The sequence below is a fragment of the Sphaerodactylus townsendi genome, linkage group LG02 (assembly GCF_021028975.2).
Source record: "Sphaerodactylus townsendi isolate TG3544 linkage group LG02, MPM_Stown_v2.3, whole genome shotgun sequence".
Taxonomy (NCBI): domain Eukaryota; kingdom Metazoa; phylum Chordata; class Lepidosauria; order Squamata; family Sphaerodactylidae; genus Sphaerodactylus; species Sphaerodactylus townsendi.
In genome coordinates, this window is record NC_059426.1 from 24,974,309 (window position 1) to 24,990,162 (window position 15,854).

Below are 15,854 nucleotides of genomic sequence, written 5' to 3' on the forward strand. Positions count from 1 at the left end.
AAAAGCTAATCATGTAGGCACCAAGCAAATTTGACTTGGAAGAGAGTACTATCACAAGAAAAAGCTTTTTTTCCCCACAGAAGATATTATCATGCATTCTTCTTGCTTTTATAACATTTTCTCCTTTTCATTTGCTTTTTCCATATTATTTCCTCACTGGAAACAGCTGTGAAGATAAAGAAGACACTGAAGAACTTGACTGTAACCGAAACACAAGATGCTGTATTTTCCGTGGAACTTACTCACCCCGACGTGGAAGGAGTTCAGTGGATTAGAAACGGTGTTGAGCTGCAGTCCAATGACAAATTCGAGATCAAAGTGGAGGGAACGGTTCACACGCTCAAAGTCAAGAACTGCGTTGTGTCCGATGAGTCTGTTTATAGCTTTAAACTGGGCAGAGTCGGAGCCAATGCCAGACTCCATGTTGAGAGTAAGTCAGCCTTAATAATGGTGCAAGAACTTCTAAGACAGTGATGGCGAACCTATGGCACGGGTGCCAGAGGTGGCACTCGGAGCCCTCTCTGTGGGCACGCGCACACAGAGTTCGTCATGTGCGGGGTGGAAACTCATCCCCCCCCCCCAAACACATCTAGGCTGGCCTGGGCCACTGAGCACAACGTGCGCAACCTGTGGTGAGCAGGGAGGACTCGGCTGGCGGGCCTGGTGCCTGTGCTCTGGGTGGCTGCTGCCTGGGGGGGGCGCAGAGGAGGCAGAGCTGCTAGAGAGGCACAGAGTGGTGCGTGCGGGACTTGCTGGAGGCTAGAGCAGGCTGGCCCCTGCTCGAGCGGGTGGGGTGGAGGAAGAGGGAGCCAACCGTTTTTTTCTAAACTAAAACCTCGGCATTCAGGTTAAATTGGTGTGTTGGCACTTTGCGATAAACAAGTGGGTTTTGGGTTGTAATTTGGGCACTCGGTCTCAAAAAGGTTCACCATCACTGTTCTAAGAGAACGGAACATTGTAAGAGGGAGTTATACGCTCACTATAACATGCTCGTTCATTTTATTCTTTATAAGTTTAGTTATTGTCGGTTTTTCAAGCACAGTAAAAACCTGAAATGCAGATAATTGTGAAAAGGAGTGTGTGGTTTACAGATATCTTGGTCGATTGCTGTTATTGTACTCATTTTAACTTTGAAAAAAAAACACTACCCTCTGTCTGCATCTTATCTCTCGTCACCTAAGGAACCTTAGAATTCACACAAATAAAGTGTTGTTATCTTTCTCCCTGAAGCTGTTAAAATCATCAAGAAACCAAAGGATGTGACTGCTTTGGAAAATGCTGTGGTTTCCTTTGAAGTGAGCGTGTCTCATGATACTGTTCCAGTCAAATGGATGCACAAAAATGTCGAGATCAAACCAAGTGACAAACACAGATTGAGTTCCCAAAGGAAAGTTCACAAACTGACATTGCAAAACATATCTCCTGCTGATGCTGGAGAATACACCGCAGTAGTCGGACAGCTTGAATGCAAAGCCAAACTCTTTGTGGAAAGTAAGTGGGGTTTTTTCCCCTCCAAATTATTAATCCAATTTATTTTATATTGTGTTGGAAGAACAGCCTGTTTGAAAACATTTTTTCCAGGAACCTTCTAATCTTAATTTTTTTTCTTGTTTCCTGCAGCTGTACACATTACAAAGACCATGAAAAATATTGAGGTTGCTGAGACCAAAACTGCCTCTTTCGAATGTGAGGTGTCTCATTTCAACGTGCCGGCCATGTGGCTGAAGAACGGAGTAGAAATTGAAATGAGTGAGAAGTTTAAAATAGTGGTTCAGGGAAAACTCCATCAGCTCAACATCATGAACACCAGCACCGAGGATTCTGCCGAATACACTTTTGTCTGTGGAAATGACAAAGTCAGCGCCACCCTGACAGTGAAACGTAAGAAAAATTAACAATGTAGAATACCTCTTAGAATTGCATTGAATTGGGTAACAGCAGAGGTGTAGCAAGGGGGGAAAGCGCCCGGTGCACCGGTGCGTCCTCCACCCTCGTCCCGCCCTGGAACGCCCCTGCTGTGCCCCCAGACCGCCCCTGCCACACCCCTGGAATGCCCCACCACACCCCCACATGGGCCCTCACCCGGTGCATCACACATCCCCCAGCCCCTTTGGAGCTACGCCTCTGAGTAACAGCAGAGCTTCTTGGATTTAGTGAGACCAAGCAAAAGATATGACAAAGCAAGAGATACACCGTAAGCAGAGGTGGGATCCAGCAGGTTCTCACAGGTTCCCGAGAGTAGGTTACTAATTATCTGTGTGTGCCAAGAGGGGGTTACTAATTGGTGATTTTGCCACGTGATTTTTGCCTTAGTTACACCCCTCCTCTCAGCAGTAGCGCGCAGACCAGCGTAGCGGCTGCGTCCTTGCCACAGCCCCACCCAGGAATGCCCTGCCCCCGGAATGCCCGACCACGCCCCCATCGTGCCCCACCCAGCCCCATTGGCGCTATGCCACAGTTTGAATCCCACCACCACGGGAACCTGTTACTAAAATTTTTGGATCCCACCACTGACCGTAAGTGCAGCCGTATGTAACTGAGGCCTGGTAACCCTTTGCTTGGTGGCAACATAGCATTTCAAAGGATTGCTGTGCAGTGGGAGAAGGGGAGGAGTAGTTCCTCTCCTTCTGCTATCTACTTCCTTCCAGGAAATCCTTTCTCTGGCTGTCAGTATTACCTCAGATGGGTAGGTCTGTAATCCAGCGGGCACAAGCAGAGGGGAAGGAACTTTCAGAGAATGAGTAGCAAGCAACAGAAGCTTAAATAACTCCCTCCTTGCTCCTCCTCTGCAAAGCATCCCATCACACAAATGCAGTGTAATGTGTAGTTTGGTCCAAAGGCTCAAAGCAATTAAGGCAATGTACAGAGGAATGTATAGGTGTTCAAGTACCATTGGCCAGCATCCATCCAGACCCTTTGATTGCAACGCAGGAGATCACAGCATGTGTTTAACGACTTCCCTCCTAAGCAGAGTTACTCAGTTCTAAGCCCCTAGATGTCAATGAACTAAGAAGGGTGTAACTCTGCTTAGGATGTCATTGTAACTCTCCCAGGAAATTAAGGCATTTTAAAAATGCAAAACTTAAATCTATGTCTAACTTTCAACTAACACCCAATTTTCTTTCTAGTATATTTAGACTGTGTTTATTCTGCCTATCCCAAAGGTGTGAGGTGGCTTACTACAATCGAAAATCATATAATGAGACTAATTGCTTCCTAGTCCTCTACCAACTTAGAATCCAATGCAATGTATGTTCTCTGATTGGTATGGATTATGTGATGTGATGGAAGGGAACTGTTATGTGGATGAGAGGCAGTGTGATAGATTGTGGATTGGGGGTATTTATTTATTTACTTCATCAATACCCTGCCTTTCTCCCTGATGGGGACTGCTCTGTTCCCCAAATAAATAATTTAAAGGTGCCCTGTTCTTGGCTGGAACAAAGTAGGAGATGCACAAGCAAGGTGCAACAGTACAAAAATAAGGTTTATTACTTAGAAGATTGAGACCCTAACTCCTCCCAGGTTCTAACTAAAATGAAGTACTTGCTTGACTGATGAACAAATCTGAAGCTGAAGACTCTTGTTTCTTGTTTCTGTTCAAGAGAGTCCACTTGTCTTGCTTCCTCCTGGTTCTTTCAGTCTTCCATCTGTGCTCTCCATTGACACCTCAACTTTCTGCCTCTAGAATGGAAATACTTTTGTCTATCACCATAGACGTAACAAATATTGCTGCCTTCTAACACCCTAGGCACCTTGAACTGACTAAACTAAAAAGAGGGGGATTACTGGGTAATGAAGGAAGACTGCCTTTTGGGTCTTAAAAGGGACAAGGTCTAACTAAAATTCCCTCCCTTTGAAGACTATACAGAGAACTAAACCATGCTAGCTATAGGGGTAACTGATACTTAATAATGAAAATAATAAATGTGGGGGCATGGCAGGGACCCAAAGTGACTTGCATCATTCTCCTCTCCTCTGTTTTATCCTGGCAGTATCATTTGAGGTGGAGAGAGAAAGATTAACTGGCCCCAGGTCACCAAGCCAACTTGCATGGCAGACTGGATAGTTGAACCTGGGTCTTCCAGATCCTAATTGGACACTGTAACCACTATACTGTGCTTGCATAGCCCTGATTCAAATCTCTGTTCAGCTATGGAAGTTGCTGGGTGGCCTCTGGAAAGTCATAATTTCGCTACCTAATATTCTTCATATTACAGGATGGTGGTAAAGTTTAAATGGTACTTGAAGCTTCTTGGAGAGATAACAGAGCAGAAATGTAACAAATTAATACAACAGCTCATATTAGGGCAAGAGAAAGTAGATATCCAGTGTACGGCACTATGATACTAAATACAATTTCCTCTTTGCATCTTAATTATTTCCCTGTGGTATCGTCAACCAACCTTTCATACTTGGTATTTCCTTTTTAAACAGCTGTCTTGATTACCTCCATGCTGAAAGATATCAACGCAGAAGAGAAAGACACAATAACTTTTGAAGTGACGGTGAATTATGAAGGCATCACGTACAAGTGGCTAAAGAATGGAGTGGAGATCAAATCTACCGATCGATGCCAGATTAGAACTAAGAAACTTACACATTCACTGTCTATAAGGAACGTGCATTTTGGTGATGCTGCAGACTATAGCTTTGTTGCTGGGAAACTGGCTTCATCAGCAACTTTATACGTGGAAGGTATTTGTTTTCTTCATCTCTTTTAACTTCTTGCTTACATCATCACCACTGCCTATGGATGATGCAGAAAAAATGGCAGCTGATGATGAACTCCATACACAATATCTCAGGCAGAACTGTTGGTGTGGATACAGTGGGCACCGCCATGCACCAAATTTAGCCTAGATCAGGTCTTGGCATGGTAGTCTTTTCAGCAGTTGTGGTGGTATTCCAACCGTCAGTCCGAGTTTGGTGATGATATGCCAGAACCTTAATCATTTCATTGATAATACTGGAAATCTATTGATTCTTCTGCTTCACATGTATACCTAAATAACAGTACGTGTGATTTCCCACCCCACCCCTCCCCTCCCCACCCCCAGCTCGTCACATTGAATTTCGGAAACACATCAAAGACATTAAAGTTGTGGAGAAGAAAAGAGCTGTTTTTGAATGTGAAATCTCAGAACCTGACATTGCTGTTCAGTGGATGAAAGATGGGCAGGAACTCCAGTTAGGAGAACGGTAATTTGTGCATGCGTTTGATTTTTTTTGACAGATACTTAAAATCTGACATATTCTAAACTTAAACCTAACAGGGCTCATCCTCCTGGCCCATCCAGGCCTTTCCTCCTTTATCTCCTCTCAACTCATAAATCACTGGTGTGGTCCGAGGTTCACTGGTTTTGCATCTTATTATTTCAAGTTTGCTGAATGGATATGCGTTAAAGGACTTCTAAAGAGGATTACAAGTTGCTACCAAGAGGACTCCCGGTTTGAAGGGAGATTTATGAGTGTTGGCTCCTGTTCAAAAGAAAAGAAAAGGGAGGTGAACATCGGGCCACACCAGTGATTTATGAGTTGGTTGTGCAGTTATCCGCTTGTATATATGTATTAAGGTGTATATAAGGCATGCTGATATTGTGATGATATTATTTGTAATAGTTGGTAAGATCTGATAGCCATTTAAGAAATAATATAAAGATTGATAAGAAACAATACTATTAGGATTATTTTTCAAAGGTGTATTGGCCAGAGAGTGCTTTGCGTTTCTGTTACTTGCTAGTTACATTGCACTCTAGATTGTTATGAAGTATGATAGCCCCAGTTTGGTCATCTTATCTTCTAGGGAGAGTTCAGACTTGATTTGATCTAGAATCCACTAATTTCTCCTGTTACCTGGTTCGTGGGGTTTGGGTAGGGCGGTAAAAGAAGGCATCATGAAGCCTCATAGATTCATATACATTTTCTGCATTGTGGATGATCACTGTGTTTCCTTACTGATTTATTTACTGTATTTTTTCATACTTTTTAGATTGAAAGTTCAGCGGGAAAGATTTGTACATCGTCTTTTGATTACTTCAACTAAGATATCTGATGCTGGGAAATACACAGTAGTGGCAGGAGGAAATATGTCCAGTGCCAATTTGGTAGTGGAAGGGCGTGATGTCCGCATCAGAAGTCTCCAAAAAGACGTTCAGGTATAAACCCTGTTCAAGTTTCACTAAACAATACAGCAGATTTGTCCCTAGAAAGCAGAGACTTCTGTTCCTTTTTTTTTTAAAAAAAGATAAAAATCAACACCAATATTAATTTTTTGATTCCAACAATGGCTCTAACAATGTTCATGTGTCAAACAAAGATGCTGGGAAATACTAACTTGTTGCAACATTTAGTTCGATGCTCCTTCTTCCGATCTTGTAACAGTATAAATTACAAAATGCGAGTCTCAGATTTTTCTAAGTTGACAGTTTTTGCAAATAAGGACATCTGTATGCCAAAGAAAGGGCATGGAGGCCCCTGGAGGACAACTGAACACACAGCATGAACATTGCTGCCTGTTTTTAACACAGCAGTTCTCTACTGAGGAAGACTCACTGTTTTTTAAATTCATCAGTATCTTGTCTCTTCAGCAGTAGAAATTGCACAGAAAACAATATCCTGGTTGTTCTCGTCCACATTTACCTATCCCTCCTTTAGATAAGTTTAATGCCATATGCAGTGATGGGACTCAAATAATTTAACAACCGGTTCTGGTGGTGGGGTTCAAATAATTTAACAACTGGTTGATTACAAGCACCATTTTAACAACCGGTTCTGCCGAAGTGGTGCAAACCGGCTGAATCCCACCACTGGCCATATGTCAAACTAACTGCTCACACTAGCAACTCCTTATGGAAAGGGTGCTGCCATTAGCAGTTCAGAGGGTTGGTTGTTCTTCAGGTTTGCCCCCAGCGAAGTCCTCATGGCATCCTGTTGTATGTCCAGGTGGTCAGTTGGGAGGAAGACTGGGGACATCCTGTCTGATAGCTCCATCCCTGATTTTTCAAGCAGTCATGGTGTTCATCCTCTTCCCCTACTAGTTACCACGAGCTGTGACTTGACATCTAATTGGGGCTGAGTAGAAATTTTTACCTCACCAGTACTGAGGACATGCTCAGTTCCCCCCGACATGCTTCATTCTAAAAGGGTTGCAAGGACAGCCTGGTTAAGGCCATACTGGCTTCCTCGGACTAGGCCTCATGCCTGATATGTGTTCCAGCAACTAGGATGCCCCAACCCCCAAGACCTCAGGGCTGCCACTATGTTCCTCACTATGCCAAAAATAAATGTTTGGTAAGGAGAAGCCTGAATGGAACATATAACCATTTATAAACTTGAATAGACATTTATAGACTTGAATCAAAGATGCTTATACGGAAGAGGCCTGGCACTTCTGTTTCCCTTGTAGTTTTGTTACCTTCATTGAGTTTGGGAGTCAGTTGAACAGTTATTCTGCTCTGCAGATCCTTGCTGTAATAAATAAAGTTGTGGCCCTTTTATTTTCCCGATGACTGTGTCAGCTCTCTTTATTCTGTGTCTGCCTCCAAGTTACCCTTTAAGTGAAACTGTTAAATGCTTACAAGGAGACCTTATAGCTCTTATAGTTTTAACAAAAGAGTTCTTTTGAACATCACCTTCTCCCTGAAGTTTTAATATTATGTAGTTCTGTATGTCTATTTGAATTCTGCCACTGTAAGAAAAATGTGAGTTGGGGCATACATTAAGGTGACCAGCCGTCCCGCTTTTGGCGGGACATTCACGCTTTTCCGCAATGTGTCCCGCGTCCCGCGGGGTTTTAAAATTGTCCCGATTAGGCAATGCGCTCCTGCGGCCGCGTGCGCCTCCTGCGCTGCCGCACTGCCTTCTGGGGCGCTTCCCTGTTTCCTGACCGGAAGCGCCGCAAAAGGCAGTGTGCTCCTGCGGCCGCGCGGGTTCGCGTGCGCACGCCCCGCGTTACAGGAGTAAAAATCTGGTCACCTTAGCATACATGTGAAAATGATTAATGGGTAAAGAACTTTCCATCCTTCTAAAAGTAAAGGGACTGGCCCCGGTTATGAAAAGGAAAGCAGCAAAATCATCACAGACAACGCATGGTTTCTACATACTTGGAGGACTCTCCAGTATGCCGAAAAAATGATTTTATAAAAAGAAAAGGGAAGGTGTTGAAACAGCAAATAATAGTGAGGACTGAACATGCATTGGAAGTTTATTTCTGCTGAAAAATCAAACAAAACCAGAGGGAGCTTAGAAGTTTATCTGCTCAAGCATGTAGCTTGATTTGTTTGTGTATATTTGTTTTGGGCAGGAAATTTTTGTACTTCCCCCAAATATACCCAAATTGGAAAATCAAGACATGGCTATATAAATGTGGTTCTCTGTGATGTACTGTTCCTTTAAATCCCATCCCACTTTGAACATTACTTCCTATTTCCTGTTTGATAGTCATTTCAGTAAAATAAAGCTTAGGTTATTCTGAATTTCTTTGGGGAAGGTTCTGAACTCAGAAGTCTACATAGTATGACATTCCCAGTTATAGTAGTTATTTTGTTGACTGATAGGTCATTGAGAGACAGAGAGCTGTGGTAGAATTTGAGGTTAATGAAGAGGACATTGACGCTCGCTGGTACAAGGATGGAATTGAGATCAACTTCCAGATTGAGGAAAGATATCACTATGTGGTGGAGAGAAGAGTCCACCGGATGACCATCACTGAAACCACATACTCAGATGCTGGAGAATACACTTTCTTAGCAGGGAAAAACAGGAGCTCCATTACTCTCCGTGTGAATGGTATGTTCAGGCTTATCTTGCATTGGATTTTAACCCACAATTCACTGTCTCAAAAACTTAACACAATTAACATAATTAACATCCTTATATTACTTTGGTTGCACTGACGGACTCACTGACTCACTCATAAAGGCTTAACAATTGTCAGGGTACTTCGTGATTACCTGGAGGTACACATATAATCCAGTACACCTCAGTTACAAGAATGTAAAAACTGTGCTTTTGTATACCTTAAAGCAAGGATATACCCAGGCGTTTAGAAATATCTTGTCCACCAAGAAACCCAAAATGTTGTATGCCAATGGTCCAAGACTCATTGATTACTAGAAAGAACTGAAAGTAAGACTTTTAAAAGCTTCTTATTAGGAAGAGGTGGTAGAAGCAGAAGCCTAAACTATTTAAAAACTTGCAGTAAATCTATGAAGCTGAAAATTGTTACACACACAGCCAGGGGAGAATTCAAGTCACCATTGGAATATCTGACCTACCTATTTGGTAGAATCTTCTAGTTTTGGGTTAGTTTCACAAGCAGTAATAGAAATATTTAGAAACTTTGCTTTTTATTTTTGTTTTATTTACTTTACTTTTTATTTCTGTTTTTAATTTTTTTTAATGGAAAGACATTCTGTTAAGGAGACTACCGTGTGGCTCAACACATATTTCTAATTACCATTTTGTGCTTATATCAGCACATTTCACTAGTCTGGATTGTGTTAGCTCTATAGTGGTGTCCAGCATAATGTAGTAATTAAGAGCAGTGGACTCTAATCTAGAGAACTGGATTTGATTCCCTCCTCCTCCACGTGAGTGGTGAACTCTTATCAGGTGAACTGAACTAGTTTCCAATGCTGCTACACATGAAACTTGCTGGGTGACCTTGGGCTAGTCACAGTTCTCTCAGAACTCTCGCAGCCCCACCTACCTCACAAGGGGGTCTGTTGTCGGGAGAGGAAGGAAATGAGTTTTGGGGCTGCTTTGAGACTCCTGACAGGAGAGAAAGGCCGGGTATAAATCCGAATTTTTCCTCCTCATCTCCTTTCGTCTGCCTTCTTGAGATATATTTCCACTTCGGTTCATTCTAATTACTGGAAATGGAATATGTTACTGTCAGAACTGGGAAAATTAATTTTAACTTTCAATACAGGTGGTTTTCACATGAGGGTGGTCTTGTATGGTGTAGCTGCTGATACAGTACAGTGGGAAGGGGACTTCCACATGATAGTTTTCCCCAAATTTCTGTGCCCCAATCTTCCGAATGTGGTTGTCTGCTCTCCCTGGCCCAGTAGGTCTTTTTCATTTAAAATACAACTGTCAATTGAATATTTTTACATCGATATGCCTTTCCCATTATTTCTCTACAACCGAAGAGACACATCTAAAACTGAGCCCTGAGGTCTCCAGAGAATCCGTTACACATACTGTTATAAAGTTATATCAATATAATTATATTCAATTACCAATTAAAAAATGCCCCTCTTCTGGTAGCAGAGGCGAAAGTGCTCACTACTGGGACAGCATCAGAGGAAATGTCTGCCAGATGGTTGAAAAATCCAATTTTTCCCACCCACAAGACACCCAACCAGACTTTACTTTGGTCTTTCCCCAAACCCCACAGCAAAATAAGTTTATGAAAGATGGGAGAAAAACCATGGAAGACTGAGGAAGTGCATGAGTGCACCCCAAAGCTGTGGGGAAGGAGGAAAAAAACCCTAGGAGCAGTGAATCTGGGGCAGATGGCCTGTGTGGAAATGGCCGTCATTCCACATTCCAGCAAAGATCAAACAAAGGCACATATAAAGTGGAATGTTGACGTGACGGTTAATTATGAAGGCATCACGTTGACCCTTGGGAGTTCTTTTGCCTCTTTAGACCTGGGTTTGAGTAGCAATCAGGAAAATATGCCGAATGCAAGATATAAAATTACTGAGGACAAACAAGAAACTTTGCTTCTTATTTTCCATTGGAAGTAATCAAAGCACCAGTGCTTCTGAACCCCTAAGTTCATTAATGACTAGTTATTTTTAAATATACATTCCATATTTTGAAAGCATATGATAGAGTCCTCCTTGGTCTATACCATTTCAGGTTATATGTGAGATATTACGTGCTTGAACTTTTTCATACCCCAAAAACTTCTGCCCCAAGGAACCTAGCATGCCAGGAAAACGCTACCGGCCTAGCCTTCTCCCTAATGTTTTAGTTTTGCTATGAGACTAACAAGATATTACAAACTGCATGAGTTCCCTTTTGGGGGGATTGCAGCTATAGCTGCTGGTTCTCAGTAGCAATGCATGAGTAAACCCATGGAAGAAGGAGGAATTCCTGCCTTTTGTTGGCTGAAACAGCCTAGGGCCGTGGTGGTGAACCTTTGGCACTCCAGATGTTATGGACTACAATTCCCATCAGCCCCTGCCAGCATGGCCTATTGGCCAATTGGCCATGCTGGCAGAAACTGAAATTGCATCATTTGCACTCCCTCCCTAGGGGCAGTGGGAAGCATCATTTGCACCACTAGGAGTCAGCACATGATGGTATGTCCTGGTTCCCCACAGAGAAAATATCCCCCCAGGACATCTGGGCTATTTCAGCAACTGAAAACAACACAGAGGAAAAGGCAATCATGACTCAAATTGAGCCCTACAGCTTGTTTATTCATGACTTGTCACTAGGAACATTCAGCTGAAGTATAGCTGCAAATATTGTCGAAGGTTTTCATGGCCAGATTCAACTGTTTGTTGTGGGTTTTCTGGGCTATGTGGCCGTGGTCTGGTAGATCTTGTTCCTAACGTCTCGCCTGCATCTGTGGCTGGCATCTTCAGAGATGTGATACACCTCTGAAGATGCCAACCACAGATGCAGGCGAAACAAGATCCACCAGACCACGAACGCACAGCCCCGAGAACCCACAATAAACAGTATAGCTGCAAGTGCCCATGGGGAACTCATACAGTTTATAATGACCTGTTGGGTCCTTAGTACAATAGCTATTTAATACCGTAAGTGGGGGCAGTCAATGAGGCAGTCTTGCCCTTTAGTTCAAGTTATTTGCACATGCACATTACTCTGCATTTTCCCCAAGAATATCTATTGAGCTTCTGTTGCTGAATTACAGTCTGAAACTGTTTCTCTCAATACAGACTCAGTTTTCCTTCCTCTGCATTACACTGGCTATTGAAATTTCATTAATTGTTCTTTGCTTGGCTTAGTTTAGTTTATTAATAAAATTACTGACCAGATATACCATTGGAAATAATTATAGTCAAAACCACAAAAGCTCTGAATAAGAAGTCTACTTTATACATAGATTGTCCATAATGCAAATAAATTTAGCATAAGAGGAAATTTCTTTAAAGAAATAATTAAGTGTATTAATCTGTCTGGATTCCTGGCAATTTCGTCAAATGAGCTTTTTTGACCCATTTGGACTCAGACTTATTACAAATTCATTCATTCATTCATTCATTCATTCATTCATTCATTCATTTATTGGGTTTTATGGACCGCCCTACCACCGAAGGGCTCTGGGCGGTGTACAGCATAACTTCACAACAACATATAACTAAAACCCATTAAATTAAAATTAAAATAAACCTGAAAGTGGATGAATGAACTTAAGTCAAATGGTTTCATAGAAGGGACAGTGGAAAAAGATGTATTCTGATGTTTCCACTTGCTTTAGTACACATGGGCCCAATCTCTCTGATCTAGTGATGTTTCTATACCTACCCTCCAGTACTGCTGTTGGTAGAAAAGAGCATCTTGCTACAGCAAATGCCCTTCTGTAGTTGTTAATATCTGGGAATGAGAGATAAGCAGCTGATATAAGGATGTATCTTCTATTTCCTGGGAACAAAAAAGCAGGGGAGCTCACTAACGCAATCTGTCTCCCCCATCTTCCACTCTCGGTTTCAGGGCCTGTTAGTATTTTGCTACAAATATAAATAGCATGTTAATATTTTGCTAGAAAATATTTAGATGGTTTTATTTGAAATTTACAGCTCCAGAAGAACCCCAGATTGTAAAGGAGCTTCAAGATACCACAGTGGAGTCTGGGAAACCTGCCCGCTTCTGTGCTGTAGTATCAGGCCTACCTCAGCCCAAAATTTCCTGGTACAAAGATGAACAGCCACTTTCTCCAGGATTTAAGGTCAAGTTTCTTCATGATGCCCAGGAGTACACTTTGTTGCTGATCGAAACTTTCCCTGAAGACGCAGCCGTTTATACAATCGAAGCCAAGAATGACTATGGAGTGGCCACCTCTTCAGCATCATTATCGGTGGAAGGCAAGTTGGTTTCCTTTTCCAAGCGTTCTGGAAATGGCATGGTCAATATTTTGTAATATGGGCACTTCCACAGAATTTAATAATAGCTTTTTGATCTTTTTTCTCCATTAGTTCCAGAAGTTGTTTCTCCTGATGTAGAAGTGCCTATTTACCCACCTACCATTATCACACCTCTCCGTGATGCTGTAACTTCTGAGGGACAGCCTGCTTGCTTCCAGTGCAGAGTTACAGGGACAGGTTAGTTTAACAATGTTGTATGAAGTTTCTGTACTCCTTGTTCAACTGTGCATGTCACATGCCAAGCAGTGCTGCTAGAACATGGCCATACAGCCCGGAAACCACACAGCACTCCAAATGTAGCTACTGATGCCCACCTACCGCCATTGTAGTGTCAGGAAATGCTTCCTGTCAGATGCTTGCTCATGGAGGCATATTCTGTTACTGTGAGCAACCAAGCTGTTGCTGCTGGGCATGCTCCGTAGCATTTTGAAACAAAATCTGTCAGGAAACGTTTTCTGACCAGCAAATTGGGGACTTTTTCCTGCAGTGCTAAGTATGATAAAGACAGTCAGCGGCTCAATTATTCTGTTTCCCTATTTGATTCAAAATAGCATTGTTCTATTTTTTCCTGAGTACCAACACAGTTTCAACCTTTAAAAGATGTCAGCGTAAACACTTGGAATGACTGATACAACATTACTTTGAGAATTGTTATACGCACAGCGCAGTCCTGAGGAGAGTTACTCCTGGCTAAGCCCATTCTTTTCAATAGGCCTAGACTGGAGTAACTCTGCACAGGATTGCACTGCCAATTAGTAACATAGGCTCATTCCACACATGCAGAATAATGTACTTTCAAACTGCTTTCAGTGCTCTTTGAAGCTGAGCGGAATAGCAAAATCCACTTGCAAACAGTTGTGAAAGTGGTTTGAAAATGTATTATTTTGCGTGTGCGGAAGGGGCCATAGTGACTTTTCTTTAAACCGGGTTCAGCCAAATATAATGGGTCAGAAGTGTCTGGGGGCCGAGTTCTGTGGGAACTTCTCCCTTATAACACTTTTAAAAAGGGCCTGAAACCATTATATTTTACCTGTGCGGAATCTCCCTGTTAGGTGGAATTTAGAGTTGGGAGATCAATGACAGATCATTGTTTGATTATACAACATCTTATAGAGAAATATGCATCAGGGAGTCATGCATCATTTTGTACAGCCTTTCTAGATTTAAAGGTGGCATTTGATACAGTCTCCAAAACTAGACTGTCGGAAAAGTCATGGGCATCGTTTGTTGACACAAGATTGCTGTTCCTCATTCAGTTATCTTATGAACAAACCACCCTTAGAGTCAGGTGCAGTTGGGATGGACACCTAACTGACCTCATTGAAACACAAAAGAGTGTTAGGCAGGGTTGCCTTTTGACTTCCCTGCTTTTTATGACATAGTCACTAATGATGTAGTGAATTTCCTGAAAGAAAGGAATTTCATCCTCTGAAACTGGCAAATTGGCATGTTTCAATTCTCTTGTATGCAGATGATATGGTATAACTTTCGGCATGGTGTTGTGGTTAAGAGCAGGTGGATTCTAATCAGGAGAACTGGGTTTGATTCCCCACTCCTCCACCTGAGTGGCAGAGGCTTATCTGATGAACCTATGTTTTTCCACACTCCTTCATTCCTGCTGGATGATCTTGGGCTAGTCACAGTTCTTTGGAACTCTCTTAGCCCCACCTACCTCACAAAGTGTTTCTTGTGGAGAGAGGAAGGGAAAGGAGCTTGTAAGCCACCTTGAGTCTGGTTGTAGTGGGTTTTCCGGGCTGTAACAGAATTCCCTCTGTGATATACCTCTAAAGATGTCAGCCACGGATGCAGGTGAAACGTTAGGAACAAGGTCCACCAGACCACGGCCACACAGCCCAGAAAACCCACCACAACCAGTTGAATCTGGCCATGAAAGCCTTCGACAGTACACCTTGAGTCTCCTTACAGGAGAGAAAGTTTGGATATAAATCCAAACTCCTCCTCCTCCTCCTCTTCTTCTTCTTCTTCTTCTTCAACTCCTGTCAAGCTGTGGAGAACTTTTTTTAAAAAAAAATTGTCAGTTTCTCTGAAATCAATCAACTCTTCATCAATTATTTAAAAACCAGAGTTATGGCTTTTGGGAAAAACCCAGAGATCAGAAAAGGGAAGTTATAGGGGAATCAGCTTGCGCAAGTTTTTACTTTCAGATATCTTGGTGTAGTTCTGCAGGCCTCAGGAGTTTAAACAATCCATAATAATACTGTTGGCATTCCTGGTGAAAAGTCTGCAAATAGCATTCGAAAGTTTTACAGATCACAAGGAAAACAGTTTGTCCCTGCAGCTATCAGATTGTTTAAAGACAAATTGTTAGTACAACTATTACAGGGTTCTTTTCAGTGTCAGCACCTGTTGCTTTTACTCCTCTTGAAAGAGTCCAATCCAGATTCCTTGGAGCCATATTACAAGTCCCTAGGTATGCATCAATTGGGTTAGAAACAGGCATGTTGAGAGTTGAAGCTAAAATTCATATTCTTTCCATCTTTAAGTGTTTGATGAGTAACGTAAATCCCCAAGGCCTGTTTCCCTTAATATTTCAAGATTATTTTCAATCTAGATGCTACAAGGCTGTCTTAACTTTGCTTCAAAATCACTTCCCAAACTTTATCAAGTAGTGGTATAGAGAAATCAATTGTCATTTGCTGTTCGGCTATTCAACTGGCATTATATTTTCCAATTTGAACATGGTTACTTTTATTGTTTGGG

At 42.2% G+C, this 15,854-nt stretch overlaps 1 protein-coding gene across 1 annotated transcript in view; it reads left to right on the forward strand.

The window, feature by feature from the left end:
- Positions 1–15,854, forward strand: part of TTN (titin) — a 371,903-nt gene that overhangs the window by 57,757 nt on the left and 298,292 nt on the right. Inside the window, 9 exon segments of the mRNA XM_048484469.1 lie at positions 167–430; positions 1,231–1,491; positions 1,621–1,881; positions 4,438–4,698; positions 5,061–5,202; positions 5,993–6,158; positions 8,559–8,790; positions 12,789–13,073; positions 13,185–13,310. Coding sequence (XP_048340426.1) covers positions 167–430; positions 1,231–1,491; positions 1,621–1,881; positions 4,438–4,698; positions 5,061–5,202; positions 5,993–6,158; positions 8,559–8,790; positions 12,789–13,073; positions 13,185–13,310 — 1,998 coding nt within the window.